This window comes from Oncorhynchus masou, chromosome 23 (genome assembly GCF_036934945.1).
Source record: "Oncorhynchus masou masou isolate Uvic2021 chromosome 23, UVic_Omas_1.1, whole genome shotgun sequence".
In the NCBI taxonomy this organism is placed as follows: Eukaryota; Metazoa; Chordata; class Actinopteri; order Salmoniformes; family Salmonidae; genus Oncorhynchus; species Oncorhynchus masou.
Window position 1 is genome coordinate 27042790 of NC_088234.1, and position 26305 is coordinate 27069094.

At 45.1% G+C, this 26305-nt stretch overlaps 1 protein-coding gene across 1 annotated transcript in view; it reads left to right on the plus strand.

Moving 5' to 3' along the window:
• Positions 1-26305, plus strand: part of LOC135510650 (protein Dok-7-like) — a 53422-nt gene that overhangs the window by 11015 nt on the left and 16102 nt on the right. The window contains exons 5-11 of the mRNA XM_064931738.1: positions 1907-2026; positions 6846-6950; positions 7509-8338; positions 11184-11232; positions 11511-12170; positions 13097-13179; positions 14037-14106. Of these exons, the coding sequence (XP_064787810.1) occupies positions 1907-2026; positions 6846-6950; positions 7509-8338; positions 11184-11232; positions 11511-12170; positions 13097-13179; positions 14037-14106 (1917 nt within the window). The remainder of the gene's footprint in view (positions 1-1906; positions 2027-6845; positions 6951-7508; positions 8339-11183; positions 11233-11510; positions 12171-13096; positions 13180-14036; positions 14107-26305) is intronic.

Here is a 26305-nt window from a genome sequence, read left to right on the forward strand (position 1 = left end):
ATCATCCTCCCTCATCTTAAACGGCACCAACCGCCACTAGTTGTAACATATGTCTTGAGTCCCCCTCAGTGTAAACATCTGAGTGGTTTTAGCTGCTAACCTCTGACCCCTTCTTAGGGTCGGTGGCATCTAAAACATGCGACAGGGGGTAGCTCTGCGGTGTGTGGTCTCACGACGACCAGGTGACAGAAAGACCCTCTTGGTGACACCCCCTGGTGTGTCTTGGGCTTGGGAATGGCAAGAGGGCAGGAGAGTTCCTGACCCATTAACCCTCACACCCTTGTACCCTTTATCACCTTTATACTTTTCATTTGACATTTTGAGTGACCGGAGCTGTATATCAGAGATTTAGAATTTTGACCGTTCATTCGTGTTGTGTGAGGCTTTATTTAGCGTAGGTTAGTTAGCATAGAGATGTAGGATCTGAATTTGATCACAGCAGTAAATGCACATTTGTAATGTATTTAAGGTTTGAAAAGGCTTCTAAAGACTTGATTTACCTACAAAAAATGGCTATTAATTATAATCCACATACTACACTGAACAAAAATATAAACACAACATGTAAAGGGTTGGTTACATTTTTCATGACCTGAAATGAAAGATCCCAGAAATGTTCCATTCACACAAAAAGCTTATTTCTCTCAAATTTTGTTGACAAAATCCCTGTTAGTGAGCATTTCTCCTTTGCCAAGATAATCCATCCACCTGACAGGTAAGCCATATCAAGAAGCTGATTAAATAGCATGGTCATCACACAAGTGTACCTTGTGCCGGGTACAATAAAAGGCTACTCTAAAATGTGAAGTTTTGTCACACAACACATTGTGTGACAAAGACGCAGGGAGTCATGAAGCAGGTGCAGTCGGTGAGTTTAATACGAACAAACAAAGTGAATACACAAACTAGAGTAGTGTCTGAACATGAACACAATTTAATTTAAGCAATGTCATTTTGAATGCATAGAGATCCTGTGACGAGATCCTGAAGCCCATTGTCTTGCCATTCATCCAGTGCCATGACCTCATATTTCAGCATGATAATGCACAGCCCCATGTTGCAAGGATCTGTACACAATTGCTGGAAGCTGAAAATGTCCCAGTTCTTCCATGGCCTGCATACTTCCCAGACATGCCACCCATTGAGCATGTTTAGGATGCTCTGGATCGACGATGACGACAGCATGTTCCAGTTCCTGCCAAAATCCAGCAACTTCGCATAGCCTTTGAAGAGTAGTGTGACAACAATCCACAGGTCACAATCAACAGCCTGATCAACTCTATGCAAAAGAGATGTGTCACGCTCCATGAGGCAAATGGTGGTTACCAGATACTGACTGGTTTTCTAATCACTGGCTTTATCTTGTTTTTTTAAGTATCTGTGACCAACAGATGCTCATCTCTATTCCCAGTCATGTGAAATCCATAGATTAGGGCCTAATGAATTTATTTCAATTGACTGATTTCCCTGTATGAACTGTAACTCAGTAAAATCTTTGAAATTGTTGCATGAATATTTTCCTGCTGCAGCAAACTGGCTCAAATTAAGATCATATATCTGTATTCTGGAATGTAGTGGGTTAACAACATTTAATTAACCTCAGCATTTTTTTTTATATCGAATATCGAAGAAGTTCAATGCTGCTCTTATTTCAGTATCTGACAAAGTTGAAATATATGTCAATTACCAGATGGATGACAATCCAAGGTGATGTTCATGCAGTCTGCAAACAAAATGAGTGGGTGCTAGCTATTAGTGTGCTTGTGTGCCAACTGGCCAGTACAAAGATGTATCTCTGTACACTACTTCCATCCAGTTATAATTGACCCAGAGGGGTGTGGTAAAACATTCTATCTAAAGAGTGAAATGTGACATTAAGCCGGCGGACTATGTGTGTTTCCTACAGGGGCTGGCGTCTTCTTCCTATCGTCCATGGAGGGAGAGCAGATCAGCTTTCTGTTCGACTGCATCGTCAGGGGCATCTCCCCCACCAGAGGCCCTTTTGGACTGAGGCCAATCCTGCCTGGTCAGTACCAAAGGTGTTTACTGCTGGCTATACGGCTTGCCCAAACAAGTACATACAGACCAGGGTGGTGAATTTATAGTACATGACATATGGGAGTTAGGAGTATTTTTATCAAATTTCTGGGCATTTTAAATGGAGAATATGGATGAAATGTAGCCTTAATGTATCCTTGTGGTCATTCTGAGGTAAGTTATGTAGAGGGATATTATCCATTGCCCTTTCGCCTTCTGACTTGGCAAACACTTTAATTGAACACTTGCTGTCTTAATTCAAACAAGCGTTCTTCAAGAGATACTTTGTGTGGGATTTATCCTCACTATAATAGTGGCCCACCATGTGCTTTCTGGAATGCAGCCACTTCCAGAGGTTGTTCCTCTGAGACCCATGGATTCCATCCAATGTACTTTGATCCAACAGCATTATGACTGACAGCTGGTATATACATAATTGGATTAGCTGGGTACAGACTATAATATTAGTGAATATAATTTGATAACCACTGGACTAACTGTACCGCAAGCAGCGTATACAACGGGGCCACCTTATACATATGTAATAGGATAACCACTGTAATAACTGTAATTATAGCAGCAAATTCAATCCAGTCACCTCTGTATAGTCTGTTGCGCCGTGAGAGAGGTACAGTAGAGGATAGGGTGGGCACTGCAGCTGTGGCTTGTCCCACTGGGTGTTCCTGGTTTCACACATCCTCTCGCCCAATCAGGCATTGAGCTCATCTCCTATTATTGTTGTCTGTAGTAGAATAAATAGCAGGGGACGATGTCAGGGGGAGAGCGGGAGGTCAAAGTCACAGTTCACACAAGCAGAGCACACCAAACCCTTCTAATCACTCTGGGCATGTGTGTAACCTCATCCCCAGGATTCCTGTGTCACTGCGCCCCCAACCCCACCACCAAAAGCACACACTCTGTGCCTCTCTCTTTGTCTCTTTCACATTTTCCCCTTGCTTTGCCCCCCATTTCTTTCTCTCTCTCTCTCTCTCTCTCTCTCTCTCTCTCTCTCTCTCTCTCTCTCTCTCTCTCTCTTTTTGTGTGTGTGTTTCTAATATCCCTACTCTCCTGTAAACACCACTGTCCCTTCTCATGCAAAAGGGAACAGGGTTGTTGACAAGAAGCTGAAGCAGATGTCAGCTGTTACATCTAGTTGATTGCAGTCCTTTCGGTAACTGATAGATATGCCAATATCACATAAATGGCAATCCATTTGAAATTCTCAAGGTAGTCTTTTGCCATTTGTATGTCATTTTGCACTCTACTTGCACAATCAAAATGACAATGGCCCTTGGAAATGACCCTTGGCAACATATTGGTTGACCAGGAAATCAATGGAACTTAGCAATAACAGCTGACCTTGGGTTGGGACTAAGGTAACTTACATTAGATCCTCGGCGCGGTACTAATGATCCATAGCCACACCATCTCCATTACGCGTACCACAGGGGCCACGTGGCAAGCAGTGCTATTAATAAACACATGTAGTGTTGCACAAACAGCAAGGTGTACCCCTGTGTGACCCTGTTCTGTATTACCTCACTAAAGGCCTGGCGTTTTCACCCTCACAGATAGAGGGCGTCGTGACAGGATAACGATAGCACGATAGCACTCAGTACTGGGTCATGTTCAGTAAGGCACACCGTAGCAAAAGGATTTGCATAGGAACACAAACATCTGTATTCTTCTTGGATACGTTCAGGTATTACCTTTCGGTTTGACTTCGTTTAAGGTACGTCCCCCCCCCCCCACACACACACACACAAAAAGCCCAAACAAGCTAATTGAAGTAATATCTGGGAATATTCTGGTCAGTCTCAGTGAATTTAAAACAGTTAGGAGGGGAGACTGAAAACTGGAGTGAGGGAAGTAGCAGAGTGAAGTAGCAGAAAATATGTTAAATGAGTAACTAATGAGCATGGAGAACCTCAAGTTTGAAAAAAATCACTTTACATGTTTTCAGTTTAATCACCTTGTATATATTTTCAGTCTAATACGGATGTTTACTTACTTCCGAAGCTCTTCCTCAAAAGCATGCCGTTTTAACTGTCCTCTCGACCGAAAGGATTTGATTGGTTGACGATGGCATTGGCCTACGTCTCACCTTATGCTGCGCAGAATATCAGATATCAACAACGATTGGAGAAGTGTTTAACATCTCCGGTACCACATCCTTATGATATACACTGCTCAAAAAAATAAAGGGAACACTTAAACAACACAATGTAACTCCAAGTCAATCACACTTCTGTGAAATCAAACTGTCCACTTAGGAAGCAACACTGATTGACAATAAATTTCACATGCTGTTGTGCAAATGGAATAGACAACAGGTGGAAATTATAGGCAATTAGCAAGACACCCCCAATAAAGGAGTGGTTCTGCAGGTGGTGACCACAGACCACTTCTCAGTTCCTATGCTTCCTGGCTGATGTTTTGGTCACTTTTGAATGCTGGCAGTGCTTTCACTCTAGTGGTAGCATGAGATGGAGTCTACAACCCACACAAGTGGCTCAGGGAGTGCAGCTCATCCAGGAGGGCACATCAATGCGAGCTGTGGCAAGAAGGTTTGCTGTGTCTGTCAGCGTAGTGTCCAGAGCATGGAGGCGATACCAGGAGACAGGCCAGTACATCAGGAGACGTGGAGGAGGCCGTAGGAGGGCAACAACCCAGCAGCAGGACCGCTACCGTCTTCTTTGTGCAAGGAGGAGCAGGAGGAGCACTGCCAGAGCCCTGCAAAATGACCTCCAGCAGGCCACATGTGTCTGCTCAAACGGTCAGAAACAGACTCCATGAGGGTGGTATGAGGGCCCGACGTCCACAGGTGGGGGTTGTGCTTACAGCCCAACACCGTGTAGGACGTTTGGCATTTGCCAGAGAACACCAAGATTGGCAAATTCGCCACTGGCGCCCTGTGCTCTTCACAGATGAAAGCAGGTTTATACTGAGCACATGTGACAGACGTGACAGAGTCTGGAGACGCTGTGGTGAACGTTTTGCTGCCTGCAACATCCTCCAGCGTGACCGGTTTTGCGCTGGGTCAGTTATGGTGTGGGGTGGCATTTCTTTGGGGGGCCGCACAGCCCACCATGTGCTCGCCAGAGGTAGCCTGACTGCCATTAGGGCCCGAGATGAGATCCTCAGACCCCTTGTGAGATCATATGCTGGTGCGGTTGGCCCTGGGTTCCTCCTAATGCAAGACAATGCTAGACCTCATGTGGCTGGAGTGTGTCAGCAGTTCCTGCAAGAGGAAGGCATTGATGCTATGGACTGGCCTGCCTGTTCCCCAGACCTGAATCCAATTGAGCACATCTGGGACATCATGTCTCGCTCCATCCACCAACGCCACGTTGCACCACAGACTGTCCAGAAGTTGGAGGATGCTTTTGTCCAGGTCTGGGAGGGGATCCCTCAGGAGATCATCCGCCACCTCATCAGGAGCATGCCCAGGCATTGTGGGGAGGTCATACAGGCACGTGGAGGCCACACACACTACTGAACCTCATTTTGACTTGTTTTAAGGACATTACATCCAAGTTGGATCAGCCTGTAGTGTTGTTTTCCACTTTTAATTTTGAGTGTGACTCCAAATCCAGACCTCCATGGGTTGATAAATTTGATTTCCATTGATAATTTTTGTGTGATTTTGTTGTCAGCACATTCAACTATGTAAAGAAAAAAGTATTTAATAAGAATATTTCATTCATTTAGATCTAGGATGTGTTATTTTAGTGTTCCCTTTATTTTTTGAGCAGTGTATATCTTGTCAAAAGTGCAACTTGACTGCAAACGGAGATCTGTATATAATGACGAAATGCTCATGTCTCTGCCCTAACAATGGGAGTTGTCCCAAAGGCTGGAAGGCAGGTGAAAAACCTAGGTTCAAAATAAGCCCATAGAAACGCATTGTGCTTATTTTGGACAGATTTGGGGGAGTGAAACCCCTCTCTTTGCCTCTTCCTCTCTGTTGCAAAAGATACATGTTAGAATGCCTGACTGAAATATGGAACAAATACAACATTTTTTTAAAGGTGTTAGAACTGTTCTGATAAAATGCGGTACATGATTGTTTGGTTGTGGGACACGGGATGAAGCGTTAAAATGCCGGACTCTACCGCACATTCCGGGACATGTAATCACCCTAATCACAGCGGCCCCTCAAGGATTCATTGGCACACTGGTGATTTATGTGCACATCTTTCCCAGTGTCACCTCATGCACCTAATGCAGTAGGCAGAAAATGAACGCCTGAGCAGCGCTTCTTTCTTTCTAGTCCTGTCAGGGGATGTTCTCTTCTGCACCGTTGAACCAATCCAGTAAATGTGGAGGAGGAGTTAAGATAGAGTGTTGTCTTGTTAACGTCCAAAAGGGGAAGTCACGTCACAGGCTCTCTTTCCATTTCCCCTGAAAACCGGATGCATCCGAGCCTCAATACGAGACACTCTGTGTCACTCTTTTGATCCCATGTCACTGTGACATCAGAAAGGCACCCAAGGTTAACCTCTCCTCACAGATAATGATGTATACTATTATCAGTAGGCCTCCTATCGAGATTTACGACTATTTAATCAACAGACATAAACAGAATTTTGTCCTTTCCACTGAATTGTCTCACAAGGGCATGCATAAACGGATATATTCTTTTAGAATACTGTAGTAAATGACCAAAGAGCAGTAGAATATTGTTTGTTGGAATTACTTTATCATTGCTATGGTGTGTTATTGATACTATGTATTGTTGTTGACTGTTGACTGCTATTAAAAGAAAAGTAAACTAATATGAATACCGTTGTGTTTCACGCCGACAGACCCCAACGCTGCCGCCAACCAGGCCTACTCTGAGGAGAGGGTAAACCATGAGGCCCAGGAGCTGGAGAAACGCCTTAGCATGCTGTCTCACCAGAGCAGCACAGGTGTGTCACCTCACCGTTCAGTCTATTCCAGCCATTAGAATGAACCTGTCCTTCAATGCAAAACCATCACAGTCATTGCGCTGTACTGAAAGTGCTCTATCTTGAAAACTTGACTGCTGACATGCACCCTTTTTGGAGGGATTGTATTAACAATGGGCTAATGAACATAATACTACAATATAGTTTATGAGTGAAAAAAAGGGACACCAGCATCCACTGCTCACCATTAATCTTCCTTCAACAATTTATGGAACATGTATTAGAGTTAGTATTGTCCATGACTAATCCATGGGAAATTATACATTGCCCAGTAATGGTGCCTGTTGCATTATCGTAACTTTCTAAAAGCAAGTTTCTATAGCGTCATATAGAAATATGTTTTCTGTTGTTGATTTATTGTGAGTATTGTGACTGTGACTACCAATCAGACAAGTGAGGAGACCTATTTTGGATAATCTGATGTTATGCTTTATTGATGTGCTTGTGTAGATACGGTGTATAAGTAACAGTTTTGTTTTTATATAATAAACAATCTGTTTTCTTATGATGTTTTGGAAGCCTCCTCCACGTATGGTCTGTCTGTGGCGGGAGACGACCGCAGCATATCAGGCTCCTCTGACACCTCCGACACCAGCCAATCAGACTCCAGCATCGGCAGCCGGCTGGCCATTTGGACTGAGCCCGTCACAACAAGCTCCGCCCCCACAGAGACCATCATTGGCCAGTCTGGGCCCAAGGTGGCCTTACAGGCCGATGATAAACTGTCCGTCATCCAGGTGGGTGGAGCTCGTGCAGTAGCCAAGCCCCCTCGGTCCCGGCAGCTGCAGGAGATTGGTCGACAGAGCTCATCCGACAGCGGCATCGCCACAGGAAGCCACTCCTCCTACTCTGGGAGTTTCTCCTCCTATGCAGGTAGCCTGGACATTGGTTCTGGGGGGGATGACTTTGGCTCCCTGCTCAGCCTGCCCCCTCACCTGGACCTGGCCCCCTGTACCTGCCCCCCAGCCCCAGGACAGGAGTACCAGGTACCCACGTCACTGAGATACCTCTACGACACCCCCCGGAATCTACTGCAGGGGGGAACAGGAGGGGCCAGGGGGCACCAGACCTCCACAACATCTATGGACCAGGCAGGTAGTTCACCCCAATCACCCCCATCATGTAAGTCAGTACAGAGGGAAAAAGAGGGTCCTCTCGGGGGTCGCTCGGACACTGTTGCCAGGCGCTCGATGGCTGATCTCTTACAGGGCCACTCAGAGGAGAGTAAGAGCGGGGTGGCGCCCTCTAGTGACAGACAACATCCAGACTCCTATCAGATATGCAGCAGTTCCCAAGCCACTGCCTCCAAAACCCTCCTAACCATCTGCGCCACCTGTGGAGGATTCAAGGTACAGACAGCTGGGGTTATTGTATTTCCTTAATTCCTTCCAAGCTAGCACATAGCATTCTGAGAACCATATGTTTCTTAGAGCTTGGTGAGAGGTTGGTTGTCCTATTGTTATTTTGCATACAAACTTGTATAGTACTTTAGCATAACGTTTTCTTCAGGTTTCCTTATGGTTCTATTTAAATTAATGTATTCAGAACATTAAGAAAACATACCAATAGAACATTTGTAACATTCAAAAATGATTATTATTATAAAAACATATACATTCCGTTCTACAAAACTCTCTCTATCCTCTGTCTCGTTAAGTGTGTTCAGCTGTGTTGGCTGCACCCACTAATTGGCCACACCTGATCATAATGAGTGCTTGTTTTCTTTGAAATGTGGTCAGTTTGAATAGACTAAAATGAACAGCTTTGTATGAGTAATAAACATGGCATGCTAGCTCCATCCTGGTGGGGCAGTGGATTATTGCCATAGATAGAGAACAGAAGATCATAGGTTAGAATCTCACTGACCCCCATGCCACAATAAAAATAAATGTGTTTGAATGAATAAACACATTTATTTCCATATGTTCTGTGCATGCAGTTCAAAACAGTTAAGCTAGCAGTCTTATTAAAATATTTTCTCATAATGTCATTTAATTACATTCAAATAACTTATAATTTATATTCCCAGAATGTTAATAAAACCTCTCAGGAAAACTTTCAGGGAATCATAGTAAAACATTCTCAGAATCTCCCTGCAACCACAAAATTAACGGTCCCAGAAAAGGCGACAGTTTTACTTCCGTTCTCAGGACAATAAAATAACTTTCCGTTAAATCGTACAGCTTCGTTCCCAGAACCAACGAGAAACCAAAAATGTACGTTCCCACAACTTCCAAGGAACCAAATGTGCTAGCTTGGTTGTTTGTCCTCTCTCTCTCTTGTCTCAAAACTTATTGGAGTGGAGGAACTTTTGATCCTCTCCAATGCGTTTTGTGAAGGAGGCGAGGAGAGTAGACACGATGAATTAAGGAAATACAATTGAGATGCTGCCCTGGTTACTTTTATTACTCTGGTTGAAAAGTGTACCCTATTTTTCATCCAATTTACTGTATTCCACTGGTTTATCTCACATCATGAGATGAGCATCATCAAATTGATACAGTTTGGGCCAAAATGTTAAATTTCTTCAGAATTGCTTTGTTTGTCTCATGAGTACCAACTACCAAATTACAAAAATACTGTCAGCAGCTTTCGATTAGACTTCATCATTCAGATTCACAAACAAAGCAGTCTTTGACAGAAGAATTTATGGCAATTGCTTCCTTTTTGGTTTGTATCTGAATTTTTGCATTAAAAAACATAGCTCCCTCCCACTCTCATATACTGTAGCATGTCCATCCAACTCCAACTCAGTCCTTTCTGCAGCTCTGCTCCTCTTGTATAACAAGTCTTTATAACAGCTTGTATGACTGCGAGTAAGGCTTAGTCATCTTGGTATCACCTGTTGCCGGCTATAGCTGTCAATATGGCCTTTACTGTGAAATCTCACAGCAATTGGTGTTGGAACATTAACATTCTTGCTGCCTGTCTGTCTGGAAAGGTGTGCACTTTACTAGCCATTTGAGGTTCGAGCTGTCCTTTCACTCAAAAAGGTCTGGACATGCTTCTCTGTGCGTAGATGTTGTTCTTATAGTCTCTCAAACACTCCCATCTCTGTAAGAAGTGTCTTCATAAGAGCCTCTGTGTCACCATAATTACGGCTTTTCTAATTGGGCCTCCATTTTGGGATTGTAATATCAGTCTGGGTTGTCTTGGGCTTTTCCAACGGATACTCTTCTTCTCTCTCTTTGAGGTCATCCAAGTGGAAGAAATTGATTTTTAACTTCTTCTCGTTGCAAACTTTTTCTTCCCCCGCCTTTGCTTGTTATGGAAACTAGAAAGGATAGCCCTTCCGTTTGATCTTTGAAGATGAATCTCGTTTACAAGTGATTTACAACATAAAGCCTCATACTCATATACTTTGAAAGAGGACATATTCATACAGAGTATGACATGTGATTAGATCCCAATTTATTCATAAAAAATTCTCTATGGAATAAAATAACTGATTATAGTCATTGATCTTTTTTTTGTCATCCAAAATATACCTCTTTTATTAAGCATTGCTTTTGATTATATTAAAAAGACATCCAAATCAATGAATAACAAAGTGCTTTTCTTTTGTCAAAGTGGGTCTCTTTTACTCTCTGATGAAACAACTTCAATTGATGTTTATGTTTTTTTACTACCCCGTATATGAGTGACTTTCTATTGATTGTTTAAACTTAGAGCCCCATCTGCTGGTGGTGCATTTAGACATTAATCATCCAAAACTGGTTGGAGAGACACATTTATCAAGGTTAATTTCTGATGATCTTTGTAGAAAACAAAAATGTAATTTCTGTTGTTTCCTCTGACTTTTCTTAAGTCTAGCCTTCAGTCTCTTTGAAGGATATTTCCCGAGAGTGATATAAAGCTCCAGCCTTACAGTGCAACAATTCCTCTGTTAGTTGCCTAGCACCAGTCCTATGGGATAAAGCATTGTGTGGGTGGACATCTATCAACACAGTTGTAATACTCAACCTCAGTTATCAGCTAGGAAAACAAAGACCCTTAAGGGCCCATGGGTTCCAATAACTCATTGTAACTCTATGTGAACAAGCCATAGCAGCTCTCATGTTTTTACCAACACACAATGCCCTAGTAGTATTCATTGAAAGACTAGAACAAAAATAATATTGTGAAAGGAACTGTACCTGCTGACACTGGTTCATCTAGTTATTGAAGATGTTCTCTTTCCTCATCTTCTCACAGGGGACTCCACTCTCCTACACTGGGGGCTCAGCAATGCCAGCTGTACCAGGTAAGTCAGCTCCACTAGGTGTGTGTGCACACCCAATGCCATGATTTCCCTTCAATATCCCTGTCCAAGCATGAATAGATTTTTCAGACCTGTGTTTACTTTGCAGCGTGTTTAGATAAGTAGTTTGTTCTTATGAATGAATCCAATGAATTATTAAACCGATGTGCAGATTTCCTAACCTGTATAACTAGAAAGGAGATGCGTTAAGCTCCAAGGACATAACCTATGGACTGAGGATTGGCAATTTTGCCTCAGAACCTCCCATTTTGAAAATCCAGCAGGTGAAAGTATTGATAAGTGCCCGTGCAGACCCAACAGCAGCTCCTCAGAATATATCAAGGTTGACACACTGAGGAAAACTACAGAGACCACGTCCGCACCTGCCTCAGTGACCAATCACATCTCTGAGAAGCTAAAGATGAGGAATGAGGGATCAGCACCTCTACAGAAGAAAGGCAAGGGGAAATTAGCTGACCTCTTAGCAGACCTATTAGGCACATCCGGAGAGCCAGGTACAAAGACAAACGACCTGACTCTTTATGAATCAATGGCTTCTGCTTTGGGACGTGAGCTTAGATCCCAACAACCTGTTATCAACTGTGAACTTTTGTGTGATCTGAACTCAGCAAGACAAGGGGACAAAGGGACTATCATTTACGAAAACTGCTTCAAGTGCAAGAAAGGGGAGGGATGCCACCCGCCTCCTTGGGGGACACCAGCATTTCCCCGGAACAGCTTTGTCCTACAGGTTGGTCAAATGCACCACAGTGGTGTATGTTTTGGACAGCCACTACCCTCTGAGCCCTTGAAGAACAGTGTGGACTGTGAAAATACATCTAATGAAGAGCAGCCTATTGAAGTGCAACTGCTGGACCCTACACTCCAAGATGGAGACCTTCCATGTGTGGAGGTGAAAGATCGTTCAGTATCTGTTGAAGGTAAGAGAACGCCCACTACTGATTTAATCGTCTCCTCTCTTCATGGAATGAACTTCATGCTAACAAACAAAGTCAGCCTCTTCCTTCCTGGCTTCCTCCCTCCTTCCTTCCTTCTCATCTGCGCCCCTAAAATTGTTTCTTTAATGTTTTCCTCCCTGTTCTTTTCTTGGACTTTAATTTAAAAAATATCCTTTCGTCTTCGTTTCCTCTGTATTTTTGGGGGGGACTATTTCTCCTCCCTCTGCAAGCTGGTGATGCTTCTCTCTATGTTCTCTTCATGCTGTGTTCATTTTGTGATTGAGCTGCTTTGAAGGTTGGGATAGATGCAGAGAAGCTCAACCAGCTGCTGCAGTATGAAACAAAATGTGACTGGATACAATGGCATTTTACATGACTGTGATGGTACACAAGGAAATTACAAACTGAAATGACAATTGTCATATTTGTTCAGCATGACCCCAGATTGTATAGCATCGCTCTGACAGTTATTTAGACTATGTGGTTTTGTGGAGGTTTCCATTTGTACTGGAAATGACATCAGGGCCACTGTGTTGGCTGCTGTGCTCGTAACAAAGCCATCCCCATGAGTAATACAGCACTTATCCCAACCACACTAGGGAGCTCTAGACAACGTCAACAATGTAATGCTATATCCTGTCCTCTGACATGTTGCGTTCTTGTACAACGATGATTAATCTGTCCCTTGCAATCGTCTTCCAAGTCGTTTCCCATCCTTGGATCAAACAGGTTATGTGTGTTTGGGGACCGAGAGACGCCGCTTCGACTGCATTAGTTCACAGCATGTAGTAGACGAAAAGGAGAACATGACATAGGGATCTTATCCTCACCGGCTGTACTGCAGTGTAATAGGAGTCTGTTGTGTTGTTGCACATCTCAATCGCACTTTATTTCCCTCTTTCCACCAGACAAGAAGCAGAAGAGTAAGGAGGAGAGGCACAAAGTCGAGTATGAGATCATGGAGAGCCGGGCGTTGGAGAAGAGTTCAGAGGTGGAGCATCAGGAAGTGGGATTACTCAATCCTCTTAAGATCATCACACTCACCTGTTTCAATTGTATTCTTACTATGGTCCAAACTTATAATTATATACCTGTGAGGCCAATGTCTGTGAAAGAAAGAGGAATACTTTAAAGGGTGTACACTGCAGTATGGAAGTCCTTTATAACAGCAAGATATGACAGGGCTGTTTATACTGCTTTTATAATTGTCCCATACATTTAGTATATGCCATTTCCTTGTGAGACTGGCATTTAACATGAGTGGAACAAACATTGGCAAATGTCAACAATGTTCATTTAATGTCAGCAATGCTCAGACAATAATGCTCTTAAGTAAGTTACAGTTATTTGTGTGAGGACTGTGGAAGTCAGTCTAACATAGTGTTATGGTACTGTAGGGCAGAACAGACAGAACACATTGTGTGAGAGTGTTACCTCAGCCACATCCCACTTTTCAGTCAGACAGAGGGCAATGAGGCTGCACCTTTCCACCATGTTTTCACACCAGAGACTAGCAAAACCTCCAGAACACTTGACTCAGTTGGAAAGGCATGAATAAGCTTCAATAAGGACAAGAGACACTTCAGGCTACATGATTTTTTTCAACTTAAGTAGACAAGTCTGTGAGGTTTCAGTACACTCAAATTAGTCAAGTCTAAAGCTAACTCGAGTGCCTCCAGTGAACTGTTAAATAGAGATTAGCATTTGACTGCGGTTTAATTTTGTTTTACTCCACTTGGACTGAAATCTTTGTAATTAATTCAAGCCTCAGGCTTGACCTTAGTTAGATGTAGCCTAAGCTACCACTTAGAAACCAGCATCGTATTTACTGTGTACTGTGTCTTTCAGCCAGAAGAGAAAAGCAAGTACGAGCTGATGGGCAGTTGTGGACAGCAACGGTTCCTTCATGAGACTGAAGGTGAGTGCGTTTTATGTTCCAGTGTAGAGGACTGTGCAGAACTGATTTCTTCATCCCACTCCTGTCCACTCTCGCAGGTTTTTATACTGGACCTGCCCACTCTGCAAAAATATCCTAAGAAATAGATTAAATTACCAGCGATTCTCACGTTGCCCATTATATGAGGCTATCAGTATTACTGGGCTATATCTGCCAATATGCTAGACGTAGTTTGAAGAGAGCTGAGTTGGAGAGAGAGCCGACACTTTCTCTTGAGCTGCGTTTTACATATATCCTTTTTTGGAACGGGGCGATATTCAGACGGAGACAAATATGGGTGATCAATATTTATTTCCTGGCAATGTAGTAAACTGTAGCCTAATCATATTTAGGAAGTACATTTCCTTGGAAAGATACCTGTCCAGTGCCTACTCTATTTAATTTAAGAGTCTATTGACTCACCCGTGCGCTAAGTAACATAATGAAATATTCCCCATCAAAATCTGTCAGTTTAAGATAGAGATATCAGTTTTTTTGCATTGGGCTGCGTCTCAATCCACCACATCTGCCTATGTCCTTCCGTATCTGCGGTGGGAGGTGGCCGAGATACAGCTGTAAGACCGGTCTCCTCACGATAACGTCTGTAGCGTCCAAACGGTTTGGCCTAGACTCTATGGAAAGGGGAGACGGAACATGATGGCGTTCTCCGTTTTGCTGCTCTATGACCCCCACAGAGTGTCACAGGACTCATCTGAAGTCGTTAATGCTGATGTGCCAACTTCTGTCTGTAGGATCTGAAACGTTTGAGCTACAAACTAATATGACTTCACTATGGGGAGACTCTCATGAACACGATGATGTTCTCCGAACGGTATCCTTTCAGTTGAGTGTACTAGCACTTCGCCTGTCTACCGGAAGTTGATGCTGTTGCTATGCAACCTCTTGCTAGTTTGTTAGCATAACAAATGACTAGCTAGACATTTTAAGATTTCTGGTGTGTTCTTGAATTCAATTTGAAGTGCCAAAGTGCGCTCTGGGCGTTCCTAAATCCAGAGCATTGTTAGATTGTCCATTCGTAAATTCAGAGTGTTTAGCTTTCAGAGCGCGTCACTGGACGCTCTGGCAGAAGAGTAGGGTTGATCCGTGCGTTCTGACCTCACAACGGCAGTCAAGCACCCAAGCTAACTGGCTAACGTTATCTAGTTTGCGAGCTATTTCCAGACACAAATGAGAAAACACCTCACTCTGACCATTTTACTTTCCCTAGCAGAGCTGGTTAGGCTGTCTTCATGTTATCCAAAGCATTGGTGACTGTAACTGCTGCTGGCAACAATTTAATTACGCTTTTTTTGCTAATGTTTACTGACACCGGCCATATATTCAACGGGTGTTGAGCGTTCATAAATTCATCAGTTATTCTGCACTCTGGGACACTAAGAGGAGAGTGCTCTGAAATCGGAGTAGCTAGACATAATTTACAATGTCCATTGAGAGCGCACAACGACTCTACCGCTTAGGTAAGAACGACGTGAATAATCAAGTCAATAAACATTGAATAGTTAGTTAGATTTTAGTTAATATACTGCCTGGCAAGTTCGATGTATTAGTAGCTAACTAACGTGAGGTAACTAGCTAACATACAGGTACATACTGCTGCAATGCTATGCGGTTCATAAGGATAGCATAGCTAACAAATTGTCAGCCAACATAACGTGCAACGTAACTTATTTGCTTTATTACTTTCCTCAAAATTTTCTTAACATTTGCAATGAATTTGTATCCGGTCTCGTCGGACTTCGTCTGCATATTTTCCGCCACATTCTTCAAATCTGAAAACGTTGTGAAGCCACAGCCATTTTCAGAAGAACTGCATTATGGGCCCTAAAAGCACGGAAATAGTGTCTACTGCTTCTATACTTCATATTTTGACATGTTTAGTACGACATCCGGGAACTTTTGGCATACTAACTATATCCATACTATGACCAATTATCATACTACAGTTGTGGCCAAATGTTTTGAGAATGACACAAATATGAATTTTCACAAAGTCTACTGCCTCAGTTTGTATGATGGCAATTTTCATATACTCCAGAATGTTATGAATAGTGACCAGATGAATTGCAATTAATTGCAAAGTCCCTCTTTGCTATGCAAATGAACTGAATCCCCCAAAACCATTTCCACTGCATTTTAGCCCTGCCACAAACCTGCCACAAAAGGACCAGATGACATCATGTCAGTGATTCTCTCATTAACACAGGTGTGAGTGTTGACGAGGACAAGGCTGGAGATCACTCTGTCATGCTGATTGAGTTCGAATAACAGACTGGAAGCTTCAAAATGAGGGTGGTGCTTGGAATCATTGTTCTTCCTCTGTCAAACATGGTTACCTGCAAGGAAACACGTGCCATCATCATTGCTTTGCACAAAAAGGCTTCACAGGCAGGGATATTGCTGCCAGTAAGATTGCACCTAAATCAACCATTTATCGGATCATCAAGAACTTCAAGGAGAGCGGTTAAACTGTTGTGAAGAAGGTTTCAAGGCGCCCAAGAAAGTCCAGCAAGCGCCAGGACCGTCTCCTAAAGTTGATTCAGCTGCGGGATTGGGGCACCACCAGTACAGAGCTTGCTCAGGAATGGCAGCAGGCAGCTGTGAGTGCATCTGCACGCACAGTGAGGGGTAGACTTTTGGAAGATGGCCTGGTGTCAAGAAGGGCAGCAAAGAAGCCACTTCTCTCTGGGAAAAACATCATGGACAGACTGATATTCTGCAAAAGGTACAGGGATTGGACTGCTGAGGACTGGGGTAAAGTCATTTTCTCTGATAAATCCCCTTTCCGATTGATTGGGGTATCCGGAAAAAAAGCTTGTCCGGAGAAGACAAGGTGAGCGCTACCATCAGTCCTGTGTCATGCCAACAGTAAAGCATCCTGAGACCATTCATGTGTGGGGTTGCTTCTCAGCCAAGGGAGTCAAATCAAATCAAATGTATTTATATAGCCCTTCGTACATCAGCTGATATCTCAAAGTGCTGTACAGAAACCCAGCCTAAAACCCCAAACAGCAAGCAATGCAGGTGTAGAAGCACGGTGGTTAGGAAAAACTCCCTAGAAAGGCCAAAACCTAGGAAGAAACCTAGAGAGGAACCAGGCTATGTGGGGTGGCCAGTCCTCTTCTGGCTGTGCCGGGTAGAGATTATAACAGAACATGGCCAAGATGTTCAAATGTTCATAAATGACCAGCATGGTCGAATAATAATAAGGCAGAACAGTTGAAACTGGAGCAGCAGCACGGCCAGGTGGACTGGGGACAGCAAGGAGTCATCATGTCAGGTAGTCCTGGGGCATGGTCCTAGGGCTCAGGTCCTCCGAGAGAGAGAAAGAAAGAGAATTAGAGAGAGCATATGTGGGGTGGCCAGTCCTCTTCTGGCTGTGCCGGGTAGAGATTATAACAGAACATGGTCAAGATGTTCAAATGTTCATAAATGACCAGCATGGTCGAATAATAATAAGGCAGAACAGTTGAAACTGGAGCAGCAGCACGGCCAGGTGGACTGGGGACAGCAAGGAGTCATCATGTCAGGTAGTCCTGGGGCATGGTCCTAGGGCTCAGGTCCTCCGAGAGAGAGAAGGAGAGAATTAGAGAACGCACACTTAGATTCACACAGGACACCGAATTGGACAGGAGAAGTACTCCAGATATAACAAACTGACCCCAGCCCCCCGACACATAAACTACTGCAGCATAAATACTGGAGGCTGAGACAGGAGGGGTCAGGAGACACTGTGGCCCCATCCGAGGACACCCCCGGACAGGGCCAAACAGGAAGGATATAACCCCACCCACTGGACTCACTCACAATTTTGCCTAAGAACACAGCCATGAATAAAGAGTGGTACCAACACATCCTCCGAGAGCCAATTCTCCCAAACATCCGGGAATAGTTTGGTGACGAACAATGCCTTTTCCAGCATGATGGAGCACCTTGCTATAAGGCAAAAATGATAACTAAGTGGCTCTGGGAACAAAACATCCATATTTTGGGTCCATGGCCAGGAAACTCCACAGACCTTAATCCCATTGAGAACTTGTGGTCAATCCTCAAGAGACGGGTGGACAAACAAAACCCCACAAATTGCAAGCACTGATTATGCAAGAATGGCCTGCCATCAGTCAGGATGTGGCCCATAAGTTATTTGACAGCATACCAGGGCAGATTGCAGAGGTCTTGAAAAAGAAGGGTCAACACTGGCAAATATTGACTCTTTGCATCAACTTCATGTAATTTGACACTTATGAAATGCTTGTCATTATACTTCAGTATTCCATAGTAACATCTGACAAAAATATCTGAAGACACTGAAGCAGCAAACTTTGTGGAAATTAATATTTGTGTCATTCTCAAAAATTTTGGCTACGACTGTACATACTCAACTTACATCACAAATATTATGGTTAGTGCAGTTAGTATGAGTCTTCAAACACAGCTTATGTGTCCAAAAGACAAAAATATTTCCAGAGCTTTCTTACATCCCCTAAATATAGGACAGACACTTCAAAACCTTATTCCATATGATTTATGATATTTTATGCCATTATGAATGTGTTATTCAATGCATTTCTATGGGCTATAGTGGTGAAGGCCAAATTATATATATATATATATATATATAAGATACCTAAAGGGGTCCTACAATTTCAAATCAAATAGCTAAATGATCCATTGTATGACCATCTTAAAACAATTCCATGTTAGCGTAGCACCCCCCCCCCACACGCATGCCCAACTAGGAGAGGAGAGGTAAGCTACTGAACTTGATGCAGCACGAATGATGAGAGCAAACACTTGCACTTTCTCTTGACCTACGTATTGCATATAGGATGTAGCCCACCTTATAGTAGTGGGACTATTTGCAAGCAGTGACTGTCACGGTTCATGAATCCACTGCCTCCGTCTCTCTTTCTCGCTCTCTCTCTCTCTCTCTCTCTCTCTCTCCAGTGTTTGTGTGGGCGTGGTTTCCCAATCTCGGCCTGATTGTCTGCGCCAGCTGGAACCACTTATCTTCCCTTTATATGTTCTGTTACCAGTGTTTCTTGTTGTCAGATCGTTGTTTCTTCTCTGAGGTTGTGTCGTGTGTCCGTGCTCTTCTCTTGTGTGGATTATCTGCTGTGCTCCTTCCTACTCATCTGGACACACTCCCCTGGTTTTCTCAGCACGTTATGATCGGAAGATGCGCCCGAGTTCCTGGGTCGGATTCCTTCTGAGTACAGTCTGTCTGTCATGTTGCTGCTGTGAACTACATTCATTAAAACCATCGTTGCTTGCATCTTGCATCCGCCTCTGTGTTGTAACAGAACGATCTGACCAGACCATGGATGCAGCGAGTTCAACGAGCCTGACCGAATTCCTTTCCCGCAGTATCACGAGAATGGATCAACAAGAGGAGAACATCTCCAGCACAGGTCGTGCAGTACAAGCCCTTTCGACGCAGGTATCCCAGCTGACCCAACAATTGCAACATCTGAGGGGTTCCGCTGCGCCACCTACACCGGCAGTTCAACCCGCCCCGCCAGAGCCGGATTCCCAGCTAGAGCCACGGCTACCGACACCAGAGGGTTATTCAGGTGATCCTGACTATTGCAGAGCCTTTCTTACGAGATGTTCCATGCATTTCTCGTTGCAGCCACGGACCTTCAACCGTGAACAGTCTAAGGTAGCATTCGTACTCACACTGCTATCAGGCAAAGCGTCTCTCTGGGGAACGGCGGTGTGGGCGAACCAGGACCCATGCTGCACCTCTTTCCAGACACTCTCCGAGGAGATGAGAAGGGTCTTCGATCGGGCCGTGGCGGGTAGGGAGACGGCCAGACTACTCGCTGACCTTCGCCAAGGAGACCATTCAGTATCGGAATACTCCATCCAATTCCGCACTCTGGCCGCTGAGTGTCAGTGGAACGAGGAGGCGCAGTGGGACATGTTCCTGCATGGGCTGGAGGACCGGATCCAGAAGGAGATTTATGTTCTGGACCTTCCCAGGAGTTTAAATGGACTAGTGGAACTAGCCCTGAGGGTCGACGCTCGTCTGAGTCGTATTGGCCGCCGAGCATGCCCTAACAGACCGTATAACGACACGGAGGGCTGGCATGCCAGCGTCGGGAACACGGCCAGTTCAGCCTCCGCTCACGAACCCATGCAGCTGGGGAGAGCTCGCCTCCCCGGGAAGAGAGGGAGAGGCGGAGATCCCAAGGACTCTGTCTCTACTGTGGTAGAGCGGGCCACTTTATCCACTCCTGCCCGGTAAAAGATCAGGCCCGGTAGTAAACATGAGGCTACTATCGGGTGGTGTCACCACAGAGAAGACCTCATCATCTACTCTCCTCCCGGTAAGACTAAGATGGGCCACCCACACGCACGACACCCAAGCCTTACTGGACTCAGGAGCAGAGGGTAATTTCATGGACTTCAAGCTCGCTCACAAACTCCAGATCCCTATCACCTCACTCACGCACAAGATATCCGTCAACGCTCTCAATGGTCAAGAACTCCCCAACATTTCTCACACCACTGAACCTATCACACTCATCACTTCTGGCAATCACACTGAGACACTATCATTCCTACTCATGGACTCACCCCTTGCACCATTAGTTCTCGGCCACCCTTGGCTCACCCAACACAACCCCAGAGTTGACTGGGGTCATAACTCTATATCCATGTGGAGTAACAAGTGTCTTGAGTCCTGTTTAGTGTCTGCTTGTTCGTCTGTGTCTGATTCTGTGTTTCTAGAGGAGGCAGTGGATTTGTCTAACGTGCCCGTTGAATACCTCGACCTGAAGGAGGTGTTCAGTAAGTCCCGTGCTGCTTCCCTTCCTCCGCATCGTCCCTATGACTGTGCAATAGAATTATTGCCAGGTGAGTCTCCGCCTAAAGGCAAGTTATATTCACTTTCTGTTCCTGAGAGGGAGGCTATGGAGAGATACATCTCTGGTTCTCTGGCATCTAAATTCATTCGTCCTTCCTCTTCTCCAGCGGGGGCGGGGTTCTTCTTTGTGGGGAAGAAGGACGGATCTCTGCGTCCTTGCATTGATTACCGTGGGTTGAATAACATCACAGTGAAGAATACCTATCCCTTACCGTTGATGTCCTCCGCCTTTGAAAGGTTACAGGGAGCATCCGTGTTCACTAAGTTGGATTTACGTAATGCATATCATTTGGTTCGCATAAGGGAGGGGGACGAATGGAAGACCGCGTTTAACACCCCCAGAGGGCACTTCGAATATTTGGTCATGCCTTTTGGGCTATCCAACTCCCCAGCGGTTTTCCAGGCACTCGTCAATGACGTGCTGAGAGATATGATTGATCAGTTCATATATGTTTACCTGGATGACATACTGATTTTTTCTTCTTCTCTCCAGGAACACGCTCAACACGTCAGACGAGTGCTTCAGAGGTTGCTGGAGAATGGACTTTTTGTCAAGGCGGAGAAATGCATTTTTCATGCACAATCCGTTCCATTCCTAGGTTACATCGTCTCGACTGAAGGTATTCGCATGGATCCCGACAAGGTTAAGGCTGTGGTGGATTGGCCAAGCCCAGATTCCCGTAAGGCCCTACAGAGGTTTCTGGGATTCGCCAATTTCTACCGGCGTTTCGTTCGCAACTTTAGCCAGATAGTCGCTCCTCTTACCGCCTTAACCTCTCCCAGAGTGACGTTCAGGTGGTCCGATACAGCCGAGGCTGCATTCGCCAAACTCAAGAGCCGCTTTGTTTCGGCTCCTATCCTCATAGCTCCCGATCCCTCGCGTCAGTTCGTGGTGGAGGTGGACGCTTCAGAGGTGGGGGTAGGTGCGGTACTTTCCCAACGTTCCTCTTCTGACGACAAGATGCACCCTTGCGCGTTCCTTTCCTATCGGTTATCACCTGCGGAACGCAACTACGACATTGGCAACAGAGAGTTGTTGGCAGTGAAGTTAGCACTGGAGGAGTGGCGCCATTGGTTAGAGGGTTCGGGGGTACCTTTTATAGTTTGGACCGATCACAAGAATTTGGAGTATATCAGAACCGCCAAGCGACTCAACTCCAGGCAGGCGCGGTGGGCACTCTTTTTCGGACGTTTTGACTTCTCTCTCGTATCGCCCGGGTTCCAAGAATGTCAAACCCGATTCCCTTTCTCGCATTTTTGACCATTCCGAACGCCCATCCACTCCCGAGTGCATCCTACCCGGGACCCTAGTGGTCTCCACACTCACATGGGAGGTTGAATCGAGGGTCAAAACGGCCTTAGAGGGGTCACGCCTCCGCCCGGTTGCCCGCCTAATCGGTTGTTTGTGCCGGAGGGGTGTCGGTCCGATGTTATTCGGTGGGGGCACTGCTCCAACGTAGCGTGTCATCCAGGAGTCAGCCGCACTAGCTTTTTGGTTAAGCAACGCTTTTGGTGGCCATTGATGGCTCGTGACATTCACAGTTTTGTCTTGGCCTGCTCGGTTTGTGCCACTGGGAAGACTTCTAATCGACCCCCAGATGGGTTACTCCAACCGCTGTCGGTCCCTTCGAGACCCTGGTCCCACATCGCGCTAGATTTTGTTACCGGCCTCCCGCCCTCCCAGGGCAAGACGGTTGTTTTGACCGTGGTGGACCGGTTCTCGAAGGCGGCTCATTTTATTCCCTTGCCTAAATTACCATCTGCCAAGGAGACAGCGGTAACTGTCGTGGATCACGTCTTTCGCTTACATGGCCTGCCGATGGACGTAGTTTCTGACCGGGGCCCCAATTTGTGTCCAAGTTTTGGCAAGAGTTTTGTAGGTTACTGGGAGCGAGTGTCAGCCTGTCTTCAGGGTTTCATCCCCAGAGCAACGGTCAAACGGAGAGGGCCAACCAAGATTTGGAGAGAGTGTTGCGATGTTTGGTTTCTAAGAATCCCTCTTCCTGGAGTCAACAACTCTCTATGGTTGAGTACGCTCACAATTCGTTGCCAGTGGCAGCCACGGGTCTCTCTCCGTTTGAGTGTAGTTTAGGTTACCAGCCACCTATCTTTCCCAGTACGGAGTCCGAGGTCACTGTTCCCTCCGCTCACGCTTTCATCCAGAGGTGCCGTCACGCATGGAGCAGAGCTCGTGAGACTCTTCTCCGGGTGGGGGCGCACCAAGGCTAAGGCCGATCGCCACCGGTCGAAGCCTCCGGTATACGTCGTTGGCCAAAGAGTGTGGCTTTCTACTAAGAACATTCCACTCCGATCCGTTTCGAACAAGCTTGCCCCCAAATTTATCGGCCCGTTCAGAGTCACCAGGATCATTAGTCCGGTGGCGGTCCGGCTCAAGCTTCCTCCGGCGTATAGGAGAATTCATCCTACCTTTCATGTGTCTAAAATAAAACCTGTGTTTCAGGCACGCATTAACCCGCCGGTCCCGGTTCCCCCGCCGCCACGACTTGTTGATGGGGAGACCACCTTTTCTGTCAATCGTATTTTGGACTCTAGAAGGAGGGGACGCGGATTCCAGTACCTGGTGGACTGGGAGGGTTACGGCCCGGAGGAGAGAAGTTGGGTACCTGCTAGGGACATTCTGGATCACTCCCTTATCGATGATTTCAATCGACAGGTAAATTCGCCTGGGAACGCCAAGAGGCGTTCCTAGGGGGGTATTGTCACGGTTCATGAATCCACTGCCTCCGTCTCTCTTTCTCGCTCTCTCTCTCTCTCTCTCTCTCTCTCTCTCCAGTGTTTGTGTGGGCGTGGTTTCCCAATCTCGGCCTGATTGTCTGCGCCAGCTGGAACCACTTATCTTCCCTTTATATGTTCTGTTACCAGTGTTTCTTGTTGTCAGATCGTTGTTTCTTCTCTGAGGTTGTGTCGTGTGTCCGTGCTCTTCTCTTGTGTGGATTATCTGCTGTGCTCCTTCCTACTCATCTGGACACACTCCCCTGGTTTTCTCAGCACGTTATGATCGGAAGATGCGCCCGAGTTCCTGGGTCGGATTCCTTCTGAGTACAGTCTGTCTGTCATGTTGCTGCTGTGAACTACATTCATTAAAACCATCGTTGCTTGCATCTTGCATCCGCCTCTGTGTTGTAACAGTGACAAATAAATAGGTTATCAATATTTATTGAAAAGGGAAGGGCTAAGTTATGCGCGCATTGCTCCTTTTCCTTTTCATTGATGATAACATTTTTGATTGCAGCTCAAATCACGTTGGTTAAGCGCCCTTCACTTCTTTCCATTACCAATATTTATTTACAGACACTGTGGTAAACAATAGCCTAATCATATTTAAGATAATTTCTTTGGAAAGCCCAAATGCCACGTGATTCTCCACCCATTGAATTGGCAGCCGAGGCGTACTCCATTTCATTGAGACCCATGCTCCTGCGAGTCACCTCTTCTCAAGCACTCGAGCAGTACAGTTATTGACAGCTACGTTCACATAGCACATGCGAGTTGTCCTGAGCTAAAAAAAAGTGCCCGTCAATCTACTTGCCGAGCTTATTTATTTTAGGGAAAGGGATTTTTCAAAAGTTAAGCTTCAATAGTGAACATACTATTAATATGCTGGCTACTGTGGATAGTCCGCAAAAAGAAAGCTACAAAAATACACGTTGGCATTTGTCTTGGCTAGCCTACTGTAGCCATGTCGATATCTACTGTATTTTGGAACGCAATTGTTTTTAATTAAGGGGGAGAGTCTTATTTTGAGATATTCCTTTTTAGAAAGAAATGTGTACAAAAATGTCATTCTAAAAAATAGTGTAATGACTTTGCTAAATTATATTAAACTGATGTTTAATACATATCATAATAACCAAATATAGCCTGTTAACTGTTGAATATAGAGAGAAAGCATGTCAAGCTGTAGGCTCTGCATGACCCCAATGCATTTAAAAACTACACCATGTCCGGGCCAGTAGAAATGTTGTTTGGGCCTGTAGCTTTTTGACCAACGGCTAGCAGATACCATAGACTCCCAGTAATTGTGCTAACGCTAGTTAGCATTGGATCGCGAAACTACTTAACTTCATACTGCACACAGAGAAGTAGATAAAGGGTAGATAAATGGTCTTATTGCCAAAATCCCAAAGTATCCCTTGAATGTTGGACCATGTCATAGCCTACAAATAGGACCCATTTGGGACCTGTTTTGCCTGACCAGGTCATGAGATCTGGAAAAACTCCAGGCCCCAGAAAATAAAATACATTTTGACACACCACTTTTGAACCTGTGGTGCCACCTCTGTTGAGACCACACTTGATCTTGCACACCCAACTAGTAGAAGAGAGGCTACTGAACTTGAAGCAGGGATTGCTGAGAGCGTGTGAATAATGCGCCAGAGGTGCTTTCAATACAATCAGTAGGCCTAGGCTAACTCATAGAAAGCAGAACGATGTAGATGTCTGTTTCCAAATAACCTACGGAATAAATACATTTTTTCATCTCAAATTGTTCGCCTGACCGAATGCAGCCCTCTATTCCAGTGTTCTGTCTCACCATAGACAGAAATGAGCACGGAGAGAGCAAAATCATCCAGTCTGTCATTGATGTTACAGTTATTTGTGGTCTTTGTTTTGTCTGAATGCTGAGTCAATCAAAACATCTTCAAAGATGGCCCATAAATAGCCTAGACCATGACAGTTCTCAGTTCTCAGTTGTCTGTCTCAGCTGAATTTCACCTTGCCCTTTCTGACACAACTTCCTGTGCTCTCTCTCCATTAAAGTGGATCATTTTGATGAGTCATCTATCTTGAATCAACATATCCCCTCCATCACCTGTTACTCTATATGCATGACCGTGTGGAATGGCAGACAGACAGCACCCTGGTGGATTTATACAGAAATCAGATGCAGGGGTCAGAGAGGGCAATGATGAAGTCTCAGAAGCGGATGACGAGGTACAGACAGGTCTGCGACACCTGGAGTGCTCTGTGAAATTGACTTCTGTAGAACATCTAAGCATGAGAATAGCATGCTATTCAACCGGCTATTTGTTTGGGGTGGAGATGTGGTGGAGTTGTGTCTACACTGTATTCTGACTTAATTCCCTCAGAATTCCACACATTTTATACACTTCAGGGTCCTATTGGATTCAGACTTGGTGCATCGGTACCGCTTGCTGTGCAGTAGCAGAGAAAACAGTATGACTTGGGTGGCTGGAGTCGACAAACATTTTCTCAGCACCCCACCACTAAACCTCTTTCCTCGGCCACGTTCCTCCGGCACCGCCTGGT